General features: G+C 36.2%; 1 protein-coding gene across 4 annotated transcripts; it reads left to right on the top strand.

Annotated features, from left to right (window-relative positions):
• Window positions 1–4,953: 4,953 nt before the first annotated feature.
• SERBP1 (SERPINE1 mRNA binding protein 1) lies at window positions 4,954–18,192 on the top strand. 4 transcript variants are annotated; one of them, XM_045835447.1, is made up of 8 exons: window positions 4,954–5,381; window positions 8,921–9,071; window positions 9,652–9,792; window positions 9,902–9,991; window positions 10,577–10,696; window positions 13,314–13,491; window positions 16,087–16,260; window positions 17,789–18,192. In XM_045835447.1, the coding sequence occupies exons 1-8, from the start codon at window positions 5,069–5,071 to the stop codon at window positions 17,843–17,845; spliced, it is 1,224 nt and encodes a 407-aa protein (XP_045691403.1). In that variant the 5' UTR covers window positions 4,954–5,068; the 3' UTR covers window positions 17,846–18,192. The 4 variants fall into 4 exon arrangements, with proteins under 4 accessions (XP_045691403.1, XP_045691405.1, XP_045691404.1 ...); XM_045835449.1 differs by having other exon boundaries at window positions 10,622–10,696; XM_045835448.1 differs by having other exon boundaries at window positions 9,920–9,991.
• The last annotated feature ends 716 nt before the right edge of the window (window positions 18,193–18,908 follow it).

Genomic DNA, 18,908 nt, shown 5'->3' on the forward strand with positions numbered 1-18,908 from the left:
TATCCTTTTTTTCTTCTAAAGTTTTTCTTTTTGATCTAAATTCAAAATTAATTTAAGTTAAAAGACAGGGAAATAAAGTGAATACAAAATTAATTTTAAATGGATTATAGGCCTAATGTTAAAGTTAAAACTATTTAAAAATTTATAAAACTTTTAGAGGAAAACATCAAAGTAAACCTTTGTGACCCTGGGCTAGGCAAAGCCTTGTTAGATATGACAACAAAAGCACAAGTGACAAGAAACATAGACAAACTGGACTTCACCACAAAAAACTACATCAATTTTAAAGTTTTACGCTGCAAAGGATAACACCAAGAAAGTGAAAAGTCAGCCTACAGAATGGGGTAAAATATTTGCAAATAATAAAACTGGTAAGGCACTTGAGTCAATAATATATAAAGAATTCTTACAACTCAACAATAAAAAAGATAAATATACCAGTTAGAGAATAGCAAAGGATCCAAATGAACACTCTCCAAAGAAAAAATAAAAATGGCCAATAACAAATGAAAATATACTCAACATCCTTAGCCATTAGGGAAATACAAATCAAAACTATAATGTGGTACCACTTCTCACCCACTAGAATGATTATGTTTAAAAAAACAGATAATAATAAGCATTAGTGAGAATGTAGAGAAATCAAAACCCTTATAATTTTTGGTGGGATTGTAAAACAATGCAGCTTTTTTGGAAAACAGTTTGGCTCCTCAAAATGTTAAAGCTAAAGTTACCATATGAACCAGCAATTCTCTTCCTAGATATATGTACAAGAGAAATGAAAACATATGTCCACATAATCCCTACAAACAACAATTCATAACAGTCAAAAAGCAGAAATAACCCAAATGTCTATTAACTGGTGAATGAACAAATATAGTCTCTATATATAATGGAAAATTATGCAGTCATAAAAAGGAATGAAATACTAATACATGCTATAATATGAATGAACCTAGTAATCGTGCTGAATAAAAGAAGTCAGTAATAAAAGATTACATATTTTAAGATTTCATTTATATGAATTGTCCAAATAGACAAATCCATGAGATAGAAAGTAGATTATGGGATATCCAGGACTGGGGTGGGAGAGAATAAGGAGTGACTCTTAATGGTTATGGATTTCCTTGGCTGCAGGAGGACAGGAGGTGGTGGTAGTGGTAAAAAATGTTCTAAAATTAGATAATGATAATAATTGTACAACTCTGTGAATATACTAAAAGCCTTTTAATAGTACCCTTTAGATGGGTAAGTTATTTGGCATGTGAATTATATCTCAATATAATTCTCAATAAAAATACAAATAGCTGTTTGTATTTTTAAGAATACAATATAGGAAAAGAGGGAGGTTTAAAATCAAGAGGATAAATCTTCACAGTAAATTTGAGGTGGCAAAATAGAGAATGTAATATTTCTATGGGCCTAGACTTGCAAGATTATACTTAGCAGTCCATCCTCAGACACAGAAGATTTGCCCTTTCTTCAAGAACCACCTTTACTGCTTTTGTTTTAAAAATGCATAATGTATTTTGAGTACATTAAAAATTAGAATCTCTTATGTACATTTTATGCAGTGCCTATATCTAGTGTCACCAAAGTGTTTTAACAGATTAATAGTTTTCCTTTGCTAAGTGGTAGCAATATAAGGATGGAGGACTTTGTCCCCTATACCACGTCCCTCACAAGTATAGTAGGTTTAACATTTTGAGAAGCGAATAGTTGGGTGTCCAGACTGTGAGATCAGACTGTCTGGACTCTTTCAGGCAATGCAAATTTAGGAGAGGTTCTTAATCTCAGTTTCTCTATCTGTAAAATGAGAGTAAAGATAGTGACACTACTTAGTTCGTGTTGTTCTGAGAATTAAAGAAGAAAATGCATGCGAGGTACCTAGCACAGTGTCAAGTGTTTAGTAAAGGTTTGAATTACAGTTGTTAATTATTATGATCATGATATAGCAACAGTTAGTAATGGGGTATTGAGATTATTAAGAAATGGGTGAAAACAAGTTGTAATGTAGTTAAGAACTGAGTATTAGCATCCTAAAAGCAAGTGAGGGCTATAAAAAGGTATAACATTATTTCTCAGTTTCATAAACATTAGGCAACCATATTGGACATTTAATCAAGATATGCGGATAGTTTTCAGTGTTTACTGTTTAGAGCATTTGTTATAGATGAGGCTGTGAAGTTGTGTATTTTTCAGATAACATTGTGTGATTCAAGCTTGCTACAGAACTGATAATTTAGGCTATGTTTCTAATCAGTGATATCTTATAACTTGTCACTTTACAACTCATGCCTTTAATTTGAGTAATAGTCTGCCAATAACTCTTTTTTCTTCCTCCCTTGAGGTATTTTTAAAAGACTTTATTTATTTATTTTTAGAGAGAGGGGAAGGGAGGGAGAGAGAGAGGGAGAGAAACATCCATAGGTTGTTTGTCCTAGAAGCCGCGACCAGGGACTGAACCTGGAACCCAGAAATGTGCCCTGACCAGGAATCAAACCAGTAACCTTTAGCTTTGTGGGAAGATGCCCAACCAAAGGAGCTATGCCAGCCAGAGCCCTCCCTTGAGGTTTATTCAGCAATATTTTTTCTATTGAGAGTGGCAGGGACATTTAAATATATTTTTAAACTATTTTAACTTCTTAGGAGAAAGGAAACTTCAGCGAAAATCATTATTTATAAGAAAATAATTGATTTGAGATGTAAAAGAATTACCATTTTGAGCTTTATTTGCATACTTTAAAAAGGGTCTTTAAAACTTTCCTGGATTAACCAAAATTCCAGGGGAGAAGAAAGGGGATGAGGAAGTTGAAAGTGCTTACAAGTTTTTCCCCTTTCCCCCAAGTGTTTGTTTATATATTTTTATGTTATATTAGTAGATAAATTATCTGAAGTGTATAAGTGAAACTCCTGTACAATTCCCCAGTGTATAATTTATCTTTAAATATTCTTATTGTAATGATGCTTGGTGATCATAAAAATCTGTTTGAAGAAATGAGGGATCTATACACAGGATAAAAATGGCTGAGGATAGGTCAGCCCCACTCCCTAGACCATGGCAACAGTAGGTAAGTTACTTAGTCTCTTTGTGCTTCATTTTCCTCACCTTAGAGATGAAATAATACTTTCTCATAGAGTTGATGTGAGGATAAAATGAGATCACACATGTAAAGTGCTCCAGCACATAGTAAATATAAAGTTTTAGCTCTTAGTATTGTTGTTGTGGCAGTGGCCAGAAAGAGGTAACTTGCATGTGTTTCAAAGATGCAGGTATTAACAGTCCTTGGTAAAGAGAAAAGGTTTTTAAAGCATGGAGACCTTCAAAATTGCACTTACGCTATTCTCAAAGGACATATGGAGAATATGGTAAAAAACTCCTTGTCTTTTGTCTTGGTAGGAGCCACAAGAGCCAGAAGTTGTGGAAGGGTGGGCTGTGTGTGTGTGTGGCAGAGACTGAGGCAACAGAGAAACAGGTGACTTTGAGGAGTAGGAGCTAGAGTTAGAAAGGAGAAAACCACCAGGCTCGCTGCCATGTGCCTATGATATGGCTGTCTTCCATTTTCTCTGTTAAGGAATTTATTTAATATCCGCTCAAAATTATAGATCACATTCAGTCATGTTGCATAGTCTGCCTGAAACACAGCAATATTTAAATCTTATTAAGTATTGGAAAGAGTTTGGATTAAAGAGTTCGTGTCAACACCCTTAGTGGAGTTAGAAGCTGGAATTAACTTCTGGCACTATCACTTTAGACAGAGGTGTGAATTTGGTAAGTCATTTCACCTCTGAAATGGTTTTCATCAGTGAAAAGTGGAAAATACCTACCTAAAAAGTTGTTCAGATTAAGGTTATTTATAGCTCCTGGAACACAGAGATGCATTTTCTATTATATTTTTTGTTAATGGAAATAATTTTTTAAATTATGATATATTTAAAGTTACCAAATATTCTTGAATATGTATTGACATTCAATTACCTTAACAGACGTTAATATTCTTAATTAATATCAATACTTTTAATAAATGGCAATTCGTTGACATTTCCCTCCCTCATTGCACCTCTCAGCACACCTATACACTCAGATGCTCTAAAATGTTATTTCTTGAGCACATTTTACTAACACCTAATCCTTGGCTTGCAGGGCATTAATGGACAAGTGGATGAACTCTAAAAGTATTTCTACAACCACTGCCTTTTCGAGGCCTGCCCAGTGTATAGCTAGTGCAGCACTGTCAGGAGTGAACTGTAATTAAAGCATCCGTCGCAAAACCTTATTTCTTACCCAGGAAAGGCACACAAATTGCCATGTGGTAGTTCAACTTGTCCTTTTGATGAATTCTGCTATCCAACTTCCCTGCGAGAGAAAACGTATTCTGCTTCACGTTAAAGTGCCGATTCATTATTGGGGGTATAGGAGAACGACTCCAGCAACTGAGCGGCGAGGGAGTTGAATTGAAACAGGTCGGGTCTTGCCTAGGCGAGGCCAGTGCCGCACTTTGGCAACCCCCTTAGCCCGGGAAGTTTGTGAGTCTACAGTTCTATGATGTGGGAGTCACCTTGACTCTCCCGGAAAGGTGGGGAAAGTTAGCCTGGACCGGAGACCGTGAGAGTAAAACCAAAGACCACTTTCGAGAGCAAAATACTCTCGAGAGCAATCTACGCAGTCACGTTTTCCTGTTTTCAGCACAGCTCCAGATTGAGAGTTTAAGGGTGGCAAGAGCAGGTGGCAGAACTCCGCCCACCACCGCGCTTCCACTCCCTCAGCTCGCTAGCTCCACGCCCTCCGGGAGGTCCCGCCTCAGTGGCGAGCGCGAAGAGTTGTTGCGCCATGCATTCTGGGAATTGTAGTTCTGAGGCCGGGAGCCGCTTCAGTAGAAGCAACTCTAGCCTATTTATCCCATGGTGCCCTGCGGCGCTGGCCGCTCCGGATGTGTGCTTGACGCCGGAAGAGAAGACAACCCCCCTTTCTCGGCCCGGCCATCTTGTGGGAACAGCTGAAGCAGGCGCTTTAGGCTCGGCGCGGCCCGCTGCAATCCGTGGAGGAACGCGCCGCCGAGCCACCATCATGCCTGGGCATTTACAGGAAGGCTTCGGCTGTGTAGTCACCAACCGATTCGATCAGCTATTTGACGACGAATCGGACCCCTTCGAGGTGTTGAAGGCAGCAGAAAACAAGAAAAAAGAAGCCGGCGGGGGCGGTGTTGGGGGCCCTGGGGCCAAGAGCGCAGCTCAGGCCGCAGCCCAGACCAACTCCAATGCGGCAGGCAAACAGCTGCGTAAAGAGTCCCAGAAAGATCGCAAAAACCCACTGCCGTCCAACGTTGGCGTGGCTGACAAGAAAGAGGACACGCAGCCGCCAGTGGCGCTTAAGAAAGAAGGTAAATTGCTAGAGCGTGGGGATGATAGAAGGAGCGGGGCGGACTTGTGGCTACCACTTGCTTCTTGAGTTCCCGGCGTCTGCTGGAGGTTTGCCGCCGATTTCCTCACGTTTCTCCCCATGACAAAAACCAGGTCCTGCGAGCATGGTAGCCCCAAGTTCAAACCACCGCCTGCAAGCCTCCTGGAGCCTCTTCCCGCCTCAGGTTCTAAGCGGAGGAGCGTGGCCGGTCGATGAGCTGCTACTCAGCGTGCTCGGAATCCAGGGAGGTTGTTGCCTTCCCGCCGAATCTTTCGGGCGTCAGAGGGACTGAGGTTATGGGGAAGCATGGGGTCCCCAAGCTTCTTACCGCGCAGCTCTCCTTCAGAGTGCTGCTTTGAGGTGCTGTTGTCTGTTTTGCGCTTCTGTCCTGCCATCTTGTCCCACGATGGCGCGGAGTACCTCAGTGAAAAGCCGGGGGTCGGAATTTACACCAAGCCCCTTCTCTGAGGTTACTAGATACTGTGGAAGTACAATTGCAGTTTTAGGTGCCACATGCGCTTTATTGTCCTCCCCCCAAGCTATTTTAAACTTAGTTGCTAGAGTTCGTTAAGCTGTTGGGAAGAGAGAAGTTTGGCTGTGTGCATTCAGACAGACAGAGCGGGAATTCTGAACGAAGATTGGTTGTGTCAGGAAATCCACGACCCTTTCTCCGACCCCCCGCACTCTTTCTTGTGTGGCTTGGCTGGGACCTCGTGGTGGAATGAGTGCAGAGGCTGTCACGTTAGCCGAAGCAGAGAGAGCTCTTTTGAGTCTATCGCTTTTTCTCCGTGTGTGCGGGAAGCATGGTCAGGATTTCATTGGCGGGTAATAGTTGCTTCCAGGTCACACTGTAAACTCAACAGAAGTGTGATAAGCTTGAATTTTGTGTGTTCGCTCATTACAAGTTTGTCTTTTGTGGTGAACTAAAAAGCAAATACAGTTGGAGACGAGGAAAGGCAAAAGTGATCAGTAACAAATAGGTGTAAGACCGACCAAAGCTCCGTGTCTTGGTTGGTGTTACTTGTTTAAAGTTGAAGTTTCGCTTTACTGCCACGTGCTCCGGAAAGGAGTTGTTTCTCATTAGCTTTAGTTGAACTCGTTAGCATTCAACTCATTAAAAAAAAATTGTGTTAGGTATTGGTTTAGGTTTTTTGTTTGTTTGTTTTTAAAATATAATTTCTCTGAGGTTTGGAATGAAGAACCGAAGTAGTGAATAAAACAGTAACTCCTGTATTATTAAAATTACAGATTGGGAGAAGCACAAGTTGAGAGTATTAGAAAGCATGTTACATTGCTTAAACCGAATATCTATTTTGTCAACTAAGCTTTATAGCAACCTGTAGCACAACTGAATAAATCATTTAATTTCTGTGTTAAGGAACACTGGCATGTGTAATTCTTTAAACTGTTCAACTTTATGTCTTTGATCAGACTTATCTCAATCGCATGAAAAAAAATTGAGTCTGAAGTGTAAATCTGAAATGTACAAGGTTTGTTCACCCATTTTGAATGTTCAAAGGATGAAGCGTGTCTGAAATGCCTCAGTTGTTTTGATCATAAAGCCCATTTTTGAAGTAAGGTCTAATCTGGAAACTAGCATTTTAAGTGACAAAAATGGAATTATTTCATAAATTCATAACCAGGACTGAGTTTGTCATTCTGTAGTTTTTCCTTGGGAAATTTCCTGCATTAGCTATCCTCATAGTCTTTAAATCAGTGTTTCAGAGCAGTCTTAACTTTAAATTACATAAAACACAAATTTACAAATGAAGCAAAAATACTTGTCTTGAGATCCTGCTGTCTGTCATTTGATGTTGGCGTTGGAGGAGGATAGACCTATAAACAGTATCTTCCTCTTGTGTTAGGAAGGATTGTTAGTCCTGATGGTGTATGTTCTGTGCCTTTGAAGATTGCTCCTGGTCCAGTGCTAGATATGCCCTAGATCTATATTTAGTCTTTATAAGAATTAGCTTTTGTAGCTCATTTTTTGTCCATTTGGAGAACTTGAGAAGTGACACCACAGTATATCACATAGTAGACAAAGGTGGGATTTTTAAAAAATATTAAAAGCCCGGAATCTAGTGAACATGAAGAGAGCTTGCAAGTACAGGTAAATATATCAAGAGAAGCATGCGTTTTTAAATGTCAGTTATTGGGTGAATGAATGTATTTGGTAAGCTTTTAGACTCTGTAAGCCTAATATTGAATATTGGGTGGGGAAGCAAGGCATTGTTTATTGGGTGTGTTTGGCTTAGATATCATTATAAAGACTAGTTCCATAGCTCAGCTCCACCCGAATACACTACCTCTGATGAAATTTATTTAAAATGTTTTGGTATGAGATCTAACAGTGTGGCCTATCCTGAGAGTTTATGTGGAATGGACTTTAAAATTTCATTGAAGAGTTTGATATTTACTGTTTGACTGTAGTTATTTACAGTCACCTTAACAAGTGGGTGAATTGTTCTTAGAAAGAACCAGACTGAATTAACTTGAGAACTTGTTTAAAAAAAAAAAAAAAACAATTCCTGAGCTGCCTTTTGACTTTGTCATAAATTGTGGTTTGGGAATGATACCATATCTAAAATTTTAGTCATGAATTTAACCATCAATCTACTTACTGTTAAGGTCACCAATAATGCATATTGGTTGCTTTTGTGGACCTTAAGACACTAACAGGACAAAAGTAATAAAGGAGAAAATCAGTAAATATACTGGTACCAGCAAACCAAAAGAAACACTCTCCATCCTTAATAGTAAAATAATGAGTATTTCCTATTGTTGCACAACAGTTTTTTTTGTTAGGTGTGGTGTGTATATATACATATACACTGATAAGAGGATGGTACTTTATTTCAAACTACGGAGGCGTGATTTTAAATGTCATTTGTTTTCCTTTAAATTTTATAATTTCATAGAATTATCAGTTTTTGTTGAGGTTTTTTTCCCCTCCAAAACACTCCCCAAGACCCGACTCCCCCCGTCCTCATCTGGGGAATATGTATGGATTTGCTTGGTTATTATGAGTGGCTACTGGTGTTAACCTTTGGTGTCTTTATAGCCAAACCATATCATTTGCCTAGAATTTTTTTAAATTGAGAATTCTAAAGAAGCTGGCATTTTGAAAGGTAAGAGGAATAATGGCTTCCCACCCAGATGCCTTCCAGGTCAGTTGCAGAGAATACTTCAGGGGGGAAATGACTTGGCAAACTAGATAGAAATTTGAAAAAAGATTATTGTCTTTATATAGGGATTTCTCTAACTGCTCGACTTTACGTCTTTGATCTGACTAATGCCAAGAAAGCACATGAAAAAAATTGAGTCTGAAGTGTAAATCTAAAATGTACAAGGTGTGTTCACCCATTTTGAGTGTTTACTTTCGAGATGCCCAGTGTTGGCCTTTTTCAACAGTAAGTACTACTCAGTGGGCCCTAAGATTAGCAGTTTCTTTTTCTTTGAAGCCTAGGCCTAAAATTTTGTGTTGCAAAAATAATTTGCTTGTGCTGGTTATCATTTTAGGAATAAGACGTGTTGGAAGAAGACCTGATCAACAACTTCAGGGTGAAGGGAAAATAATTGATAGGAGACCAGAAAGGCGACCACCTCGTGAACGACGATTTGAAAAGCCACTTGAAGAAAAGGGTGAAGGAGGAGAATTCTCAGTTGATAGGCAAGTTTTTAAAAAAAATTATGTTTTGTCAGTTTATAGAGTCACATCTTAGCACAAAGATAAATTGGTCATTGTTTGGTAGCAGTGTGGCTGGTTTTTCAAAGAAACATCTGAACGTGTACATTGTTATACTTCAGATATTTCAAAAATAGTTTTTAGTGTTCATCCTTACAGAAACACTTGAATTGATAGGCAATTTCTTTCTTTGCTTTCCCCAGATATTAACAGGAAAGTTCTGTTGGGTTATTTGTAGTGAAACAGATTACTCATGCAGGTTAGATTTAATTGTTAAGTGTATTGGTAAGTGGCAGTTTTACTGGATTAGAATATGAAATGAATAAAAAGTATATGCTCTAGCAGTAAGTTTTAGACAATGTAAAAATAATTTTCTTGATTTGGGGGTGGCTTCTTGTTTTGATTTCCTTTATGTGTTTAGAAACAGACATTTTGAGTTTCCTAAAATGTATTTAACTCTTCGCTTATGAGTCAATAAATGTATTCCTGTGTTTTTGGTCCTTTGAATTTCCCTATTCTTTACTCTTAAAACCGGGACATATATGGCCTTCTTTATTTGTTGTAGACCGATTATTGACCGGCCTATCCGAGGCCGTGGTGGTCTTGGAAGAGGTCGAGGAGGCCGAGGACGTGGAATGGGCCGAGGAGATGGATTTGATTCTCGTGGCAAACGAGAATTTGATAGGCATAGTGGAAGTGATAGATCGTAAGTCTTATATTGGTTATTATATTTTTAGATTTAAGTTTACTTCTTTAATAAAACAAAATTTGAATTTCTAGAACTAAAGAGTATTATGTTAACTCAGTTTTGTTAGTTCTTTTTCACATTATAGTGGCCTGAAGCACGAGGACAAACGTGGAGGTAGCGGATCTCACAACTGGGGAACTGTCAAAGATGAATTAACGTTGGTATTCTGATTTTTTAAAAATAATTTTAATAAAATTGATCTATGCCTTACTTAGATTCACCCATGACTGTTAAATTTTATTTGTCCTTGGGAAAAGAATGGAATAGCTCTCATCTTAGAGTTATGACCGTACAAGATAATGTTTTATTGGATATGTTTAGATTATAATGTATCAAGTTATTGATTTTTCTATATTTCAATATATATGATACCACTTTTTCTTTTCATATGGGTACATACTTATTCCTAAAACCCTACATTGACGTTATTTGGGTATTCTGGTTTTCTGTGTCTTTATAGTTTGTAGCTAATGATCCTTGTAGTCACTACAAAAATTTGATAAGCCAGTGAGGATTTGTTTTAAAACTAACTGTTATGTCCTGCTACATTTTGAGCAAACTACTGTAACTTTGATCAGTATACATTTTAAAATTATTTTCTCTTAAAGTTCTACTAGAGTGTAAATTTAGTAGAAAAAAAGACTTTTAGGAAAAGTATGGATTTTGAAATATTTCTATATAAAAAATTCTTCAGCTACATGTAAATGGACCTAGATGCCTTTCTTTTTCTTTCTTTCCTTAGAGAGTCCCCAAAATACATTCAGAAACAAATATCTTATAATTGCAGTGACTTGGAGCAATCAAATGTGACTGAGGAAACACCTGAAGGTGAAGAACATCCAGTTGCGGACACTGAAAATAAGTAAGTGGTTTTATATATAGAGATAACGCTTTATTGCTGAAATCAATTGAGGTTTTTGCCAAGAAAACCTATAGATTTAATGCTGATATTTGATGGCTTTTTAACAGGAGAAACTTCTGTTGTACCTCAACCTCCTAAAATAGTATCTGTGTAGAGTGTTTTACACATGTATAAAATGGGTTCTAATGGTTTAAAAAATAGATATGGTCATTTCTATTTGAAATTACCATTGTTGTCTTAAGATAAGGAAGATACATATTTCAGTAAAACCTGTTAGCCCTATGCACAAAAATTAATTATTTTAACCTCAAAATAGAGAAAAGGAATAAGATGCCATGCATTTTTATCTCACTAATAACCTAAATAGAGATAATGATAATAAATATATAAGTAATAGGTAATTCTAGTGATAGCTGTCCAGAGACATCAAATAGGTGAGAACTGGAATCTGAAATTGGGAGGGAGGTTAAATTACAGCAAATGGTTGAAATGAGAGAATTTGTAGTAGTAAGAACTCATAGTTAAAAGTACTTTGGACCCTATAACTATACAGATTTTATTTTGAGATGGCTTAAAAGTAGAAAATGTGACCACCTTAAAATTAGTTTTTCTATCTCTTTGAAATTTTTTCCTCATCAACATTGAAAATGGAACATACCATTATTGGCTTGTATTAAAATGTATGAGAAGAGCAAAGGCCAGAATATGTTACCCGCTAGCTTTCTTAATCTTTTTCATTTTCTGAGTTTTTAGGTAGAAGACTTGATTTTGAAGTTTTTGTTTTATTACAGGGTGAGAGAGTTTTAAAGATTCAAGTTACACTGGCAGAAATAAGTTAATGTCTTCTTTTAGTTTCTATTGATTGAAGCAGCAGTTATATGCCAATCATTTTGTACAGTATTGTGGTTTTAAAGTCTTGCCTTACAGATTATTCAGGTCAGTAATTTTTAACTAGGACATACTCAAATCAATCGAGGAGGAGATGCTTTTCTAAACTTTGCTTTTTCAGGAAGAATTGCTCTTACAGTGAACCACTGTTAATGATTTCAGTGTCATATCACATGGGTCTGTTGGAATAAGGAATAATAGATTTGCTATTGGAGAGAGGAGAAAAAATGTGGTGTTAAGTGATGTGTTGAACTTAGGGTAATGTGATTCATTTATATGAAGCTACATGGGATCAGAATTTTGTTTGGTAAACAATGAAATTGTGATGGATGAGTTAAATGAGCCTATGTAATACTAAGTATTTCACAGTGCTAAACCCAACTGTTGTTCCTTTAATAAAGAGCCCGTGTTTGAATCACCTAAGTGTGACCTGCAGAGTTTATAAATGTCTACCAGAAGGAAATCACATATTGATAGGGTATTTAGAAGCAAATCCTTAACTCAGGACCCAGGGATGAAATTGAGGGTATTTTGGTCTAACGATCATGATGATATTAGAGCAATCTCCAGAGTAGGAGAGAATCTGAACATGGTATCGTATCTTGTATATGGAAATATGAATTTAAGAAATAGCTTGGCTGGCTTTGGCTCCCTCATATATGGTTTCCAGAGCTTTTGTTTTGTCTCACTTGATCCTTACAACAACCCTTGAAGGTAGGTGTCATGGTTCCATGTGATGAAGTGTGCTGAGTTACATTCTGAGCTGTGCCTCAACTTAGGAGAGTAATTGTCTTACTTTTCTCATTTGTAAACTCACAGCTGAGCCTGATAACCATATCTCATCAATTCAATGTAAACTTGAAATTTTAAGGTAGGATTTGTGACAGTACAGAGTAGCCTGGAAGGGAGAGGTATTTGAGCTCTAAGGATAATTGAATCAACTGCTATCTTTGGAAAGAAGCAGAGCTCCCAAAATAGCATTACTTGTTTGGTGACTATTGGAAATTGAGATTAGACTAAAATAATGGATTTCTACACCCATGCTTGCTTTCTGCAAAAAGGGAAAATGATAATACATAATAATTATTTGAGAATTGTATTTGGAAATAACTAATTTAGTATTAAGTATTGAAACCAGTGTGTTTTGTGGAGAATTTCATTGCTAGTGAAACCTGTTTCTCATCCACACACAGGTTGGTTTGAAAGTTGGATTATATAGAATCTAAGATTTGTATAAACTTGGCTTTTAAAGTTTTTGTTTTGCCTTAAGTGTTGCTAAAATAAAGGATAGAGGAACAGTTTTTTTATATTCTAGAATATGAAGCTTGGTTTCACAGGCAACCTAAATGATTACCTTCATATATGTATGTTATGAGTTATATATTGTGGGAAATTATGGAAGTTAGAAATGGTGTTTTAAGAGAAGCTAGGCCAAAGATTGTGATTATGTAAGTATACAGTTGTAAAGTATTGTGGTCTTAAGAAATGTGTGTTTTGGGTTTGGTAAAGCCAATTCCGGATTGTATTACTGATAGAAGATCATTTTAAAATCTGTGAAGTTGAATTGTATTTTTCTCCATACTTTCACTAGTTCAATAAGCATTAAATTCCTGGTGTCTACCAAATTACATGTTAGCCATTGGGTTATAAAAATGATGATCCTTCATATAAGTAATACAGACTTTTGTCAGCCACCTACTAGATGTAAAAGCTAAGCATCTTTTCACAGAGAAAACGAAGTTGAAGAAGTAAAGGAAGAGGGTCCAAAAGAAATGACTTTGGATGAGTGGAAGGCTATTCAAAATAAGGACCGGGCAAAAGTAGAATTTAATATCAGAAAACCAAATGAAGGTGCTGATGGGCAGTGGAAGAAGGGATTTGTTCTTCATAAGTCAAAGAGTGAAGAGGTAAAGTTAAGTTTTGTGGTCTTTGGAAATATTTAGAGGTATCTTGAATTGTGTTTATCATTTTTGGTTTAAATTTCTGTTTATAAAAAGGAAAAGCTTTACTTAGGATTGTTTGGGACAGATACATTGCTTAAAAGGGAAAATAAACTGCATTACCATATATTCCAAGAAATTTAGTCTTCCTGTCAATCTGTAGTCCCCCCCCCCAAAGAAAAAGCTGTCAATTGTTTATCCTACAATTACTATGTTTTAGAAATACAGTGAGTCTTCTCAAAGTTGTGATATTTTTTAAAAGTCTTGCTTAACTAACTGGTAATCATTCAAGGACTTGTATTAGATTGAAAGTTTGGCGTTTACATGTGGCTAACCTAAAATAAAATGAACAGCTTTATTTAGTATTCAATTTTTGAAATTGTCTGCTTATGTCATATATAATGGTCAGGACTCTTCAATAGATGGTAGTACCCTTCATTATTTAGGAATGATGTAAAGACCAGATAATTAATTTATAGTTTTCCTTTACTTACAAAACATGGAAACTAATGAGAAAGACATGTTAGTGGCTTTTGATTTGGCAGGTTGTATTTAACATTTGGGGGACATTCTTACAGGGAATGCCCCAGTGCTGCATCCTTTTAGGGCTTGTGTAAGTATAAGATTTTAGTCATAAAGTTAGATTAAAATGTTATGAAGGCAACCTGTAATAAAAAGATTATCAGTAGGATTTTACTACATTTTAATTTTCTAAAAAAGTAGCTGTGAAACCAATGTGGAAACATTATGAAATAAAACAGGTTAAAGAGACTTAAATATTTTTCTAGGTTTAGAGGTGATTTTGTAAAATATTGAGTCTATAAAAATAGTATAGATGAGGGCATTGTCTCCTAAGTGTCAGGTCCTATAGGGGGGAAAATATTTTGATTTATTAGAACAACTTTTTGGATATTTTTTATAGTTCTTACAGATACAGTTTTGTGTATCTGGGTAAAACAAATAGGATTTCTGATTAAAGAACCTTGACAGTTCACCTTGGGGAGATTGTTCATTTGAATTAATTATTAAACTGTTTAGGTTAATATGGAAAAGATTTATTGGTCATCTTTGAGATAATTTATTATAACTGTTTTGGGGTCCTGGCAACTTTTCTCCAGAAAAAGACTTGTACAAAATTCTGATACAAATTAAGGTGATTTCCTCCTGAAGCCTCTTCATGCATTTTATAGACATCAGGCTAGGTATCCCAGTTTTAAGGAAGGTAATGTATATGGTGAGAAATTTTTGAAAATTATAAAATGTGGAATTGGTTATGAATAACTAGAAAACCAGGACATATTTACTATCAAGCTACATTTATAAGCTTTGCCAGTTTATCCTACTAGTTACCTTACAGGTTAGGGAAGTACCCTGAATATCCAGACTTCCTTTATGTTATTGTAGAACCTGTCAGGCTGTTTTAGTAGTGTATCAACCTAAACTTTGCTTTTGTGCTTTAGGAAGTTGTAAAAGCTTTCGATTAATAAATTTCTGTTGTGCAATAGCAAACATTTAAAAATTAGACAATTAGTATATGTAATTGACTTTAATTTGCTAGTGGACTTACATTTTTTATGCTTCTTTAAAGAGCCTTCTCTTACCTTTAAATTAGGTTGTCAGTAAGGGATGACATTTAATTTGGGTATTAGATGATTAAAGGGGTGAAAACACGGCTACAAATACAACATTTATTTGTACTCTTTAAGAGTAGTTATTAATGATTATAAGACATTTATTAGAAAAAACAACATTCCTCCAGAAATATATAAAAACTAAAATGCATATAAAACATGTATGTAAAATACTAAAACATACTTTAATGTAGTATAAGGAAAGTTCCTAACCTGAAGATGAAAATTCATTCATCCCAGACATAAAAGAAGAAAGCAGGCATTAAGTAGTATGAAATTCTCTGGCTTTTTTGCAGACTGGGTCATGGAGCTTATTACAGAAACGCAAAGTAGGATCTGGACTTCATAAACATGACAACTTCATTTTTAGTTGGTTCCTTCCTTTGATGTATTTATTTAAGGCCTGATTTTATTTGGGCACAGCTTTTCAAGGTTCCCTTTTGTAAAGTTGTGATTCACTTGAATCTGTAGCTCTCTCGTTTGAGTGAAAGGAACATACAAAATGTTGTATATGAACAGAATAGCATCCTGTGAAGTTCATATCTTGAGAAGTTCATATATAATTTCTTGACTCATGATTGGAAGAAAAGAGAGCAAAAGTTTTCTTTAATTTACAAAGAAATTCAGGATTATGTTATCTGTCCATGTCTTAATCGGGATCCAAATTAGGGGTATCCTAATCCCCTATTGGGTTCCTTCATGGGAAATACTAACCTGACAGCCTTATTTTAAATGTGCTGCTAGAGATTATGATTCATTAGGTTTGATTTGAGATGGGCCCCGGCCACTTGAGTGGTTTGATTATATACCTCTAATTGAGATCACATAATGTACAGATTGGATTTTTGGTCTTTTAAGAAGAAAGCTCATTTAGAAATTTGCAGCATTAATTTCCTGGTAATCACCCAGTGGCCTTTACTGAAATTTTTAGGCTCATGCTGAAGATTCGGTTATGGACCATCATTTCCGGAAGCCAGCAAATGATATAACGTCTCAGCTGGAGATCAATTTTGGAGACCTTGGCCGCCCAGGACGTGGTGGCAGGGGAGGACGAGGTGGCCGTGGACGTGGTGGACGTCCAAACCGTGGCAGCAGGACTGACAAGGTAATTTTTAAAGACTTTTTTTTGCCCTTTCAAGAAATTGGATGAACTCTTTTGGTAAATTCACTGCTCCAAGTCCTTTTGGGCACATAAGCAGAAGGAAAAAAGGGTAGGTATATTTTTAGAAACTACATTTTAGGCCCTGGCCAGGTAGCTCAGTTGGTTAGACTAGAGCGTCATCCTGATATACTGAGATTGTAGGTTTGATCCCAGGTCAAGGCACATAGAAATATCAACCAATGAATGCATAAATATAAGTGGAAGAAGAAATCAATGTTTCTCTTCCCTCCCACTTCTCTTTTTCTAAAATGAATTTAAACAGTAGACTACATTTTAGTTACATTTTTGTTTAAAGCACTTGAACAACTGAATGGTGCTGCCAGTAGAATTGAATTTATCCTTTATTGAATACTTAACTAGGTGCTGTCATGGTACAGTGCTAGGCATCTTATGTGGTGAGTCATTTAATTCTTGTTACTGTGTTGACAACCCCATTTTACAGAAGAGGAATTCAGCTACAGGAAACCTATAGCTGGGTCTGCCTGAAATGCCAACTGCATCCTTTGCCTCGACTTTTCGCCTCTTAAACATAGCTTTTGTGTTCCTTGCATAATTGTGTGAAACTCAGTAAATGATGGACTAGAGAACACCTTTGTAGTTCTTGGTGTTTTTGTTTGTTTTTTTGTTTTTTTTTTTTTAACTTTACTAGATTGTCATGTAAGAGCTGGGATTCATTTTTGGCCTAATTTTTGTAATCTTCGATGCCTTGCAAAGCATGTAACACAAGTTCATATGAAATATTTTTATATAAGCCCTAGTAATTGATAGATTGAGCTCTGCCAAAGTTCATGCTTTTAACATGTATTTATTATTAAACTACATTATTAGAGAAAAACCTTTTGGTTAGTTCACTATGGTCTGTCTAGGATACAGCCATAATGTCTTCCTCAATTCTCAACATCTGATACACAAACTGGGGGGACCCACTTGCTTGATTGGTTCTTCCAGTGTTTGATCATAGTGGTAACTTAAGTATTACACATTTTTATGGTTAGCAATATCAGTATAGTGATTCTTTGTTTCCGTCTCTTCTTCTGAGGTCAGGTGTTTTTAACAGCCAATGTGTGTATGTGGACCATTTCCGTGCTTTGGTGGGGGGTTGTATGTTGTAAATAGCAGTTGGTCTTATTCTAACATTGAATGTGCTGCTTAAATATGGGAATACTTAACAACAAAGAAAGAATCTATGTACACATCCCATGTGAATTTACTTGTGTGATATATTAGAAAAGTGAAATAACCCATGCTGCTACTAGGGGATTTTCCTAGGTCTTGATAGAAATAGAAATTCAGGACAACACTCACTGCAAGTATTTATAGTCCTATTCTGATCCAAAATTTTGCCTTTAAATCAAAGATTTGGCACATTTTACTTAGTATTTTAACTTAAAGATTTTTTAGAGTTCTGTGTCTAAATGTAGACACTGGCAAGATTTGAGAATTAATTAATTTTGGTTTGTTTCTTTTTCAGTCAAGTGCTTCTGCTCCTGATGTAGATGACCCAGAGGCATTCCCAGCTCTGGCTTAACTGGATGCCATAAGACAACCCTGGTTCTTTTGTGGACCCTACTTCTCTGAGGTTTTGCATGCTTAAGGATCCCAACCAAGAAGTTTAAAAAAAAAAAAAAAAAAAAGACTGTCATTCATACCATTCACACCTACAGACTGAATTTTATCTGTTTTGAAAATGAACTTCTCTTGCTACATGGAAGTAACAATATGGTAGTCAGTTTTGTATTTAGAAATGTATTGGTAGCAGGGATGTTTTCATAATTTTCAGAGATTATGCATTCTTCATGAAAATTTTGTATTGCTGCTTGCAAATATGCATTTCCAAACTTGAAATATAGGTGTGAACATGTGTACCAGTTTAAAGCTTTCACTTCATTTGTGTTTTTTAATTAAGAATTTAGATGTTCCCCCAGTTACAGACTGGTTTTAAATATTGGACATAATATCAGTTTTAGTACCTGCTTTGCATTTACACACATGGTCAACTGGGACATGTAAACTCTTGATTGTTAAAATTTATGCTGTGTGGAATACTAATGACTTTATGTATTTTAACTTAGTTTTAATATTTTCATTTCTGGGGAAATCTTTTTTCACTTCTCATGATCGCTGTTATATGCTAAATCTTTATATACAGAAATATGACTTGAACAAATTCAAAGCACATTGGTTTATTAATCTTCTTGCATGGTTCATTAGGTTCAAATTATAATTGACAATTGGAACTATATTTTAAAATGTGTGAATTTCCCATTTTAAAAACCAAACTAGTTTCCTTACTGTCTAGTAGTAAGATGTTTAAGCTACTTATGGTTGAAGAACAAACACATCCTGTCAGGTAAAGTAGTTTTATGAGTGTTGGGCTTTTCCTTCTCCAGCAGGGTGGGTGTAACAAAGTTGATTTGGCTAATGCATGATATTTAAACTGCGTCTGGCCACTTGGTATGATTTGTGTCTGTGGAAAGGTCCCAAATCAAAGTTGTACACCCATAATCAATGACCCTTTAACCCTTCCTGTTCTAAAGAAACCAAAGGGCACTGGTTAGTATGGTGAGATGCGGGAATGTGTTAATATTTGG

This window comes from Phyllostomus hastatus, unplaced genomic scaffold (genome assembly GCF_019186645.2).
Source record: "Phyllostomus hastatus isolate PE091 unplaced genomic scaffold, TTU_PhHast_1.1 phas_contig_209, whole genome shotgun sequence".
NCBI classification, from domain to species: domain Eukaryota; kingdom Metazoa; phylum Chordata; class Mammalia; order Chiroptera; family Phyllostomidae; genus Phyllostomus; species Phyllostomus hastatus.

Coding starts and splice junctions, on each gene's coding strand:
- SERBP1 (XM_045835447.1), top strand. CDS start 5,069: ATGCCTGGGCATTTACAGGAAGGCTTCGGCTGTGTAGTCACCAACCGA. Junction 5,382..8,920: donor AGTGGCGCTTAAGAAAGAAG/GTAAATTGCTAG, acceptor TTATCATTTTAG/GAATAAGACGTGTTGGAAGA. Junction 13,492..16,086: donor ATAAGTCAAAGAGTGAAGAG/GTAAAGTTAAGT, acceptor TGAAATTTTTAG/GCTCATGCTGAAGATTCGGT.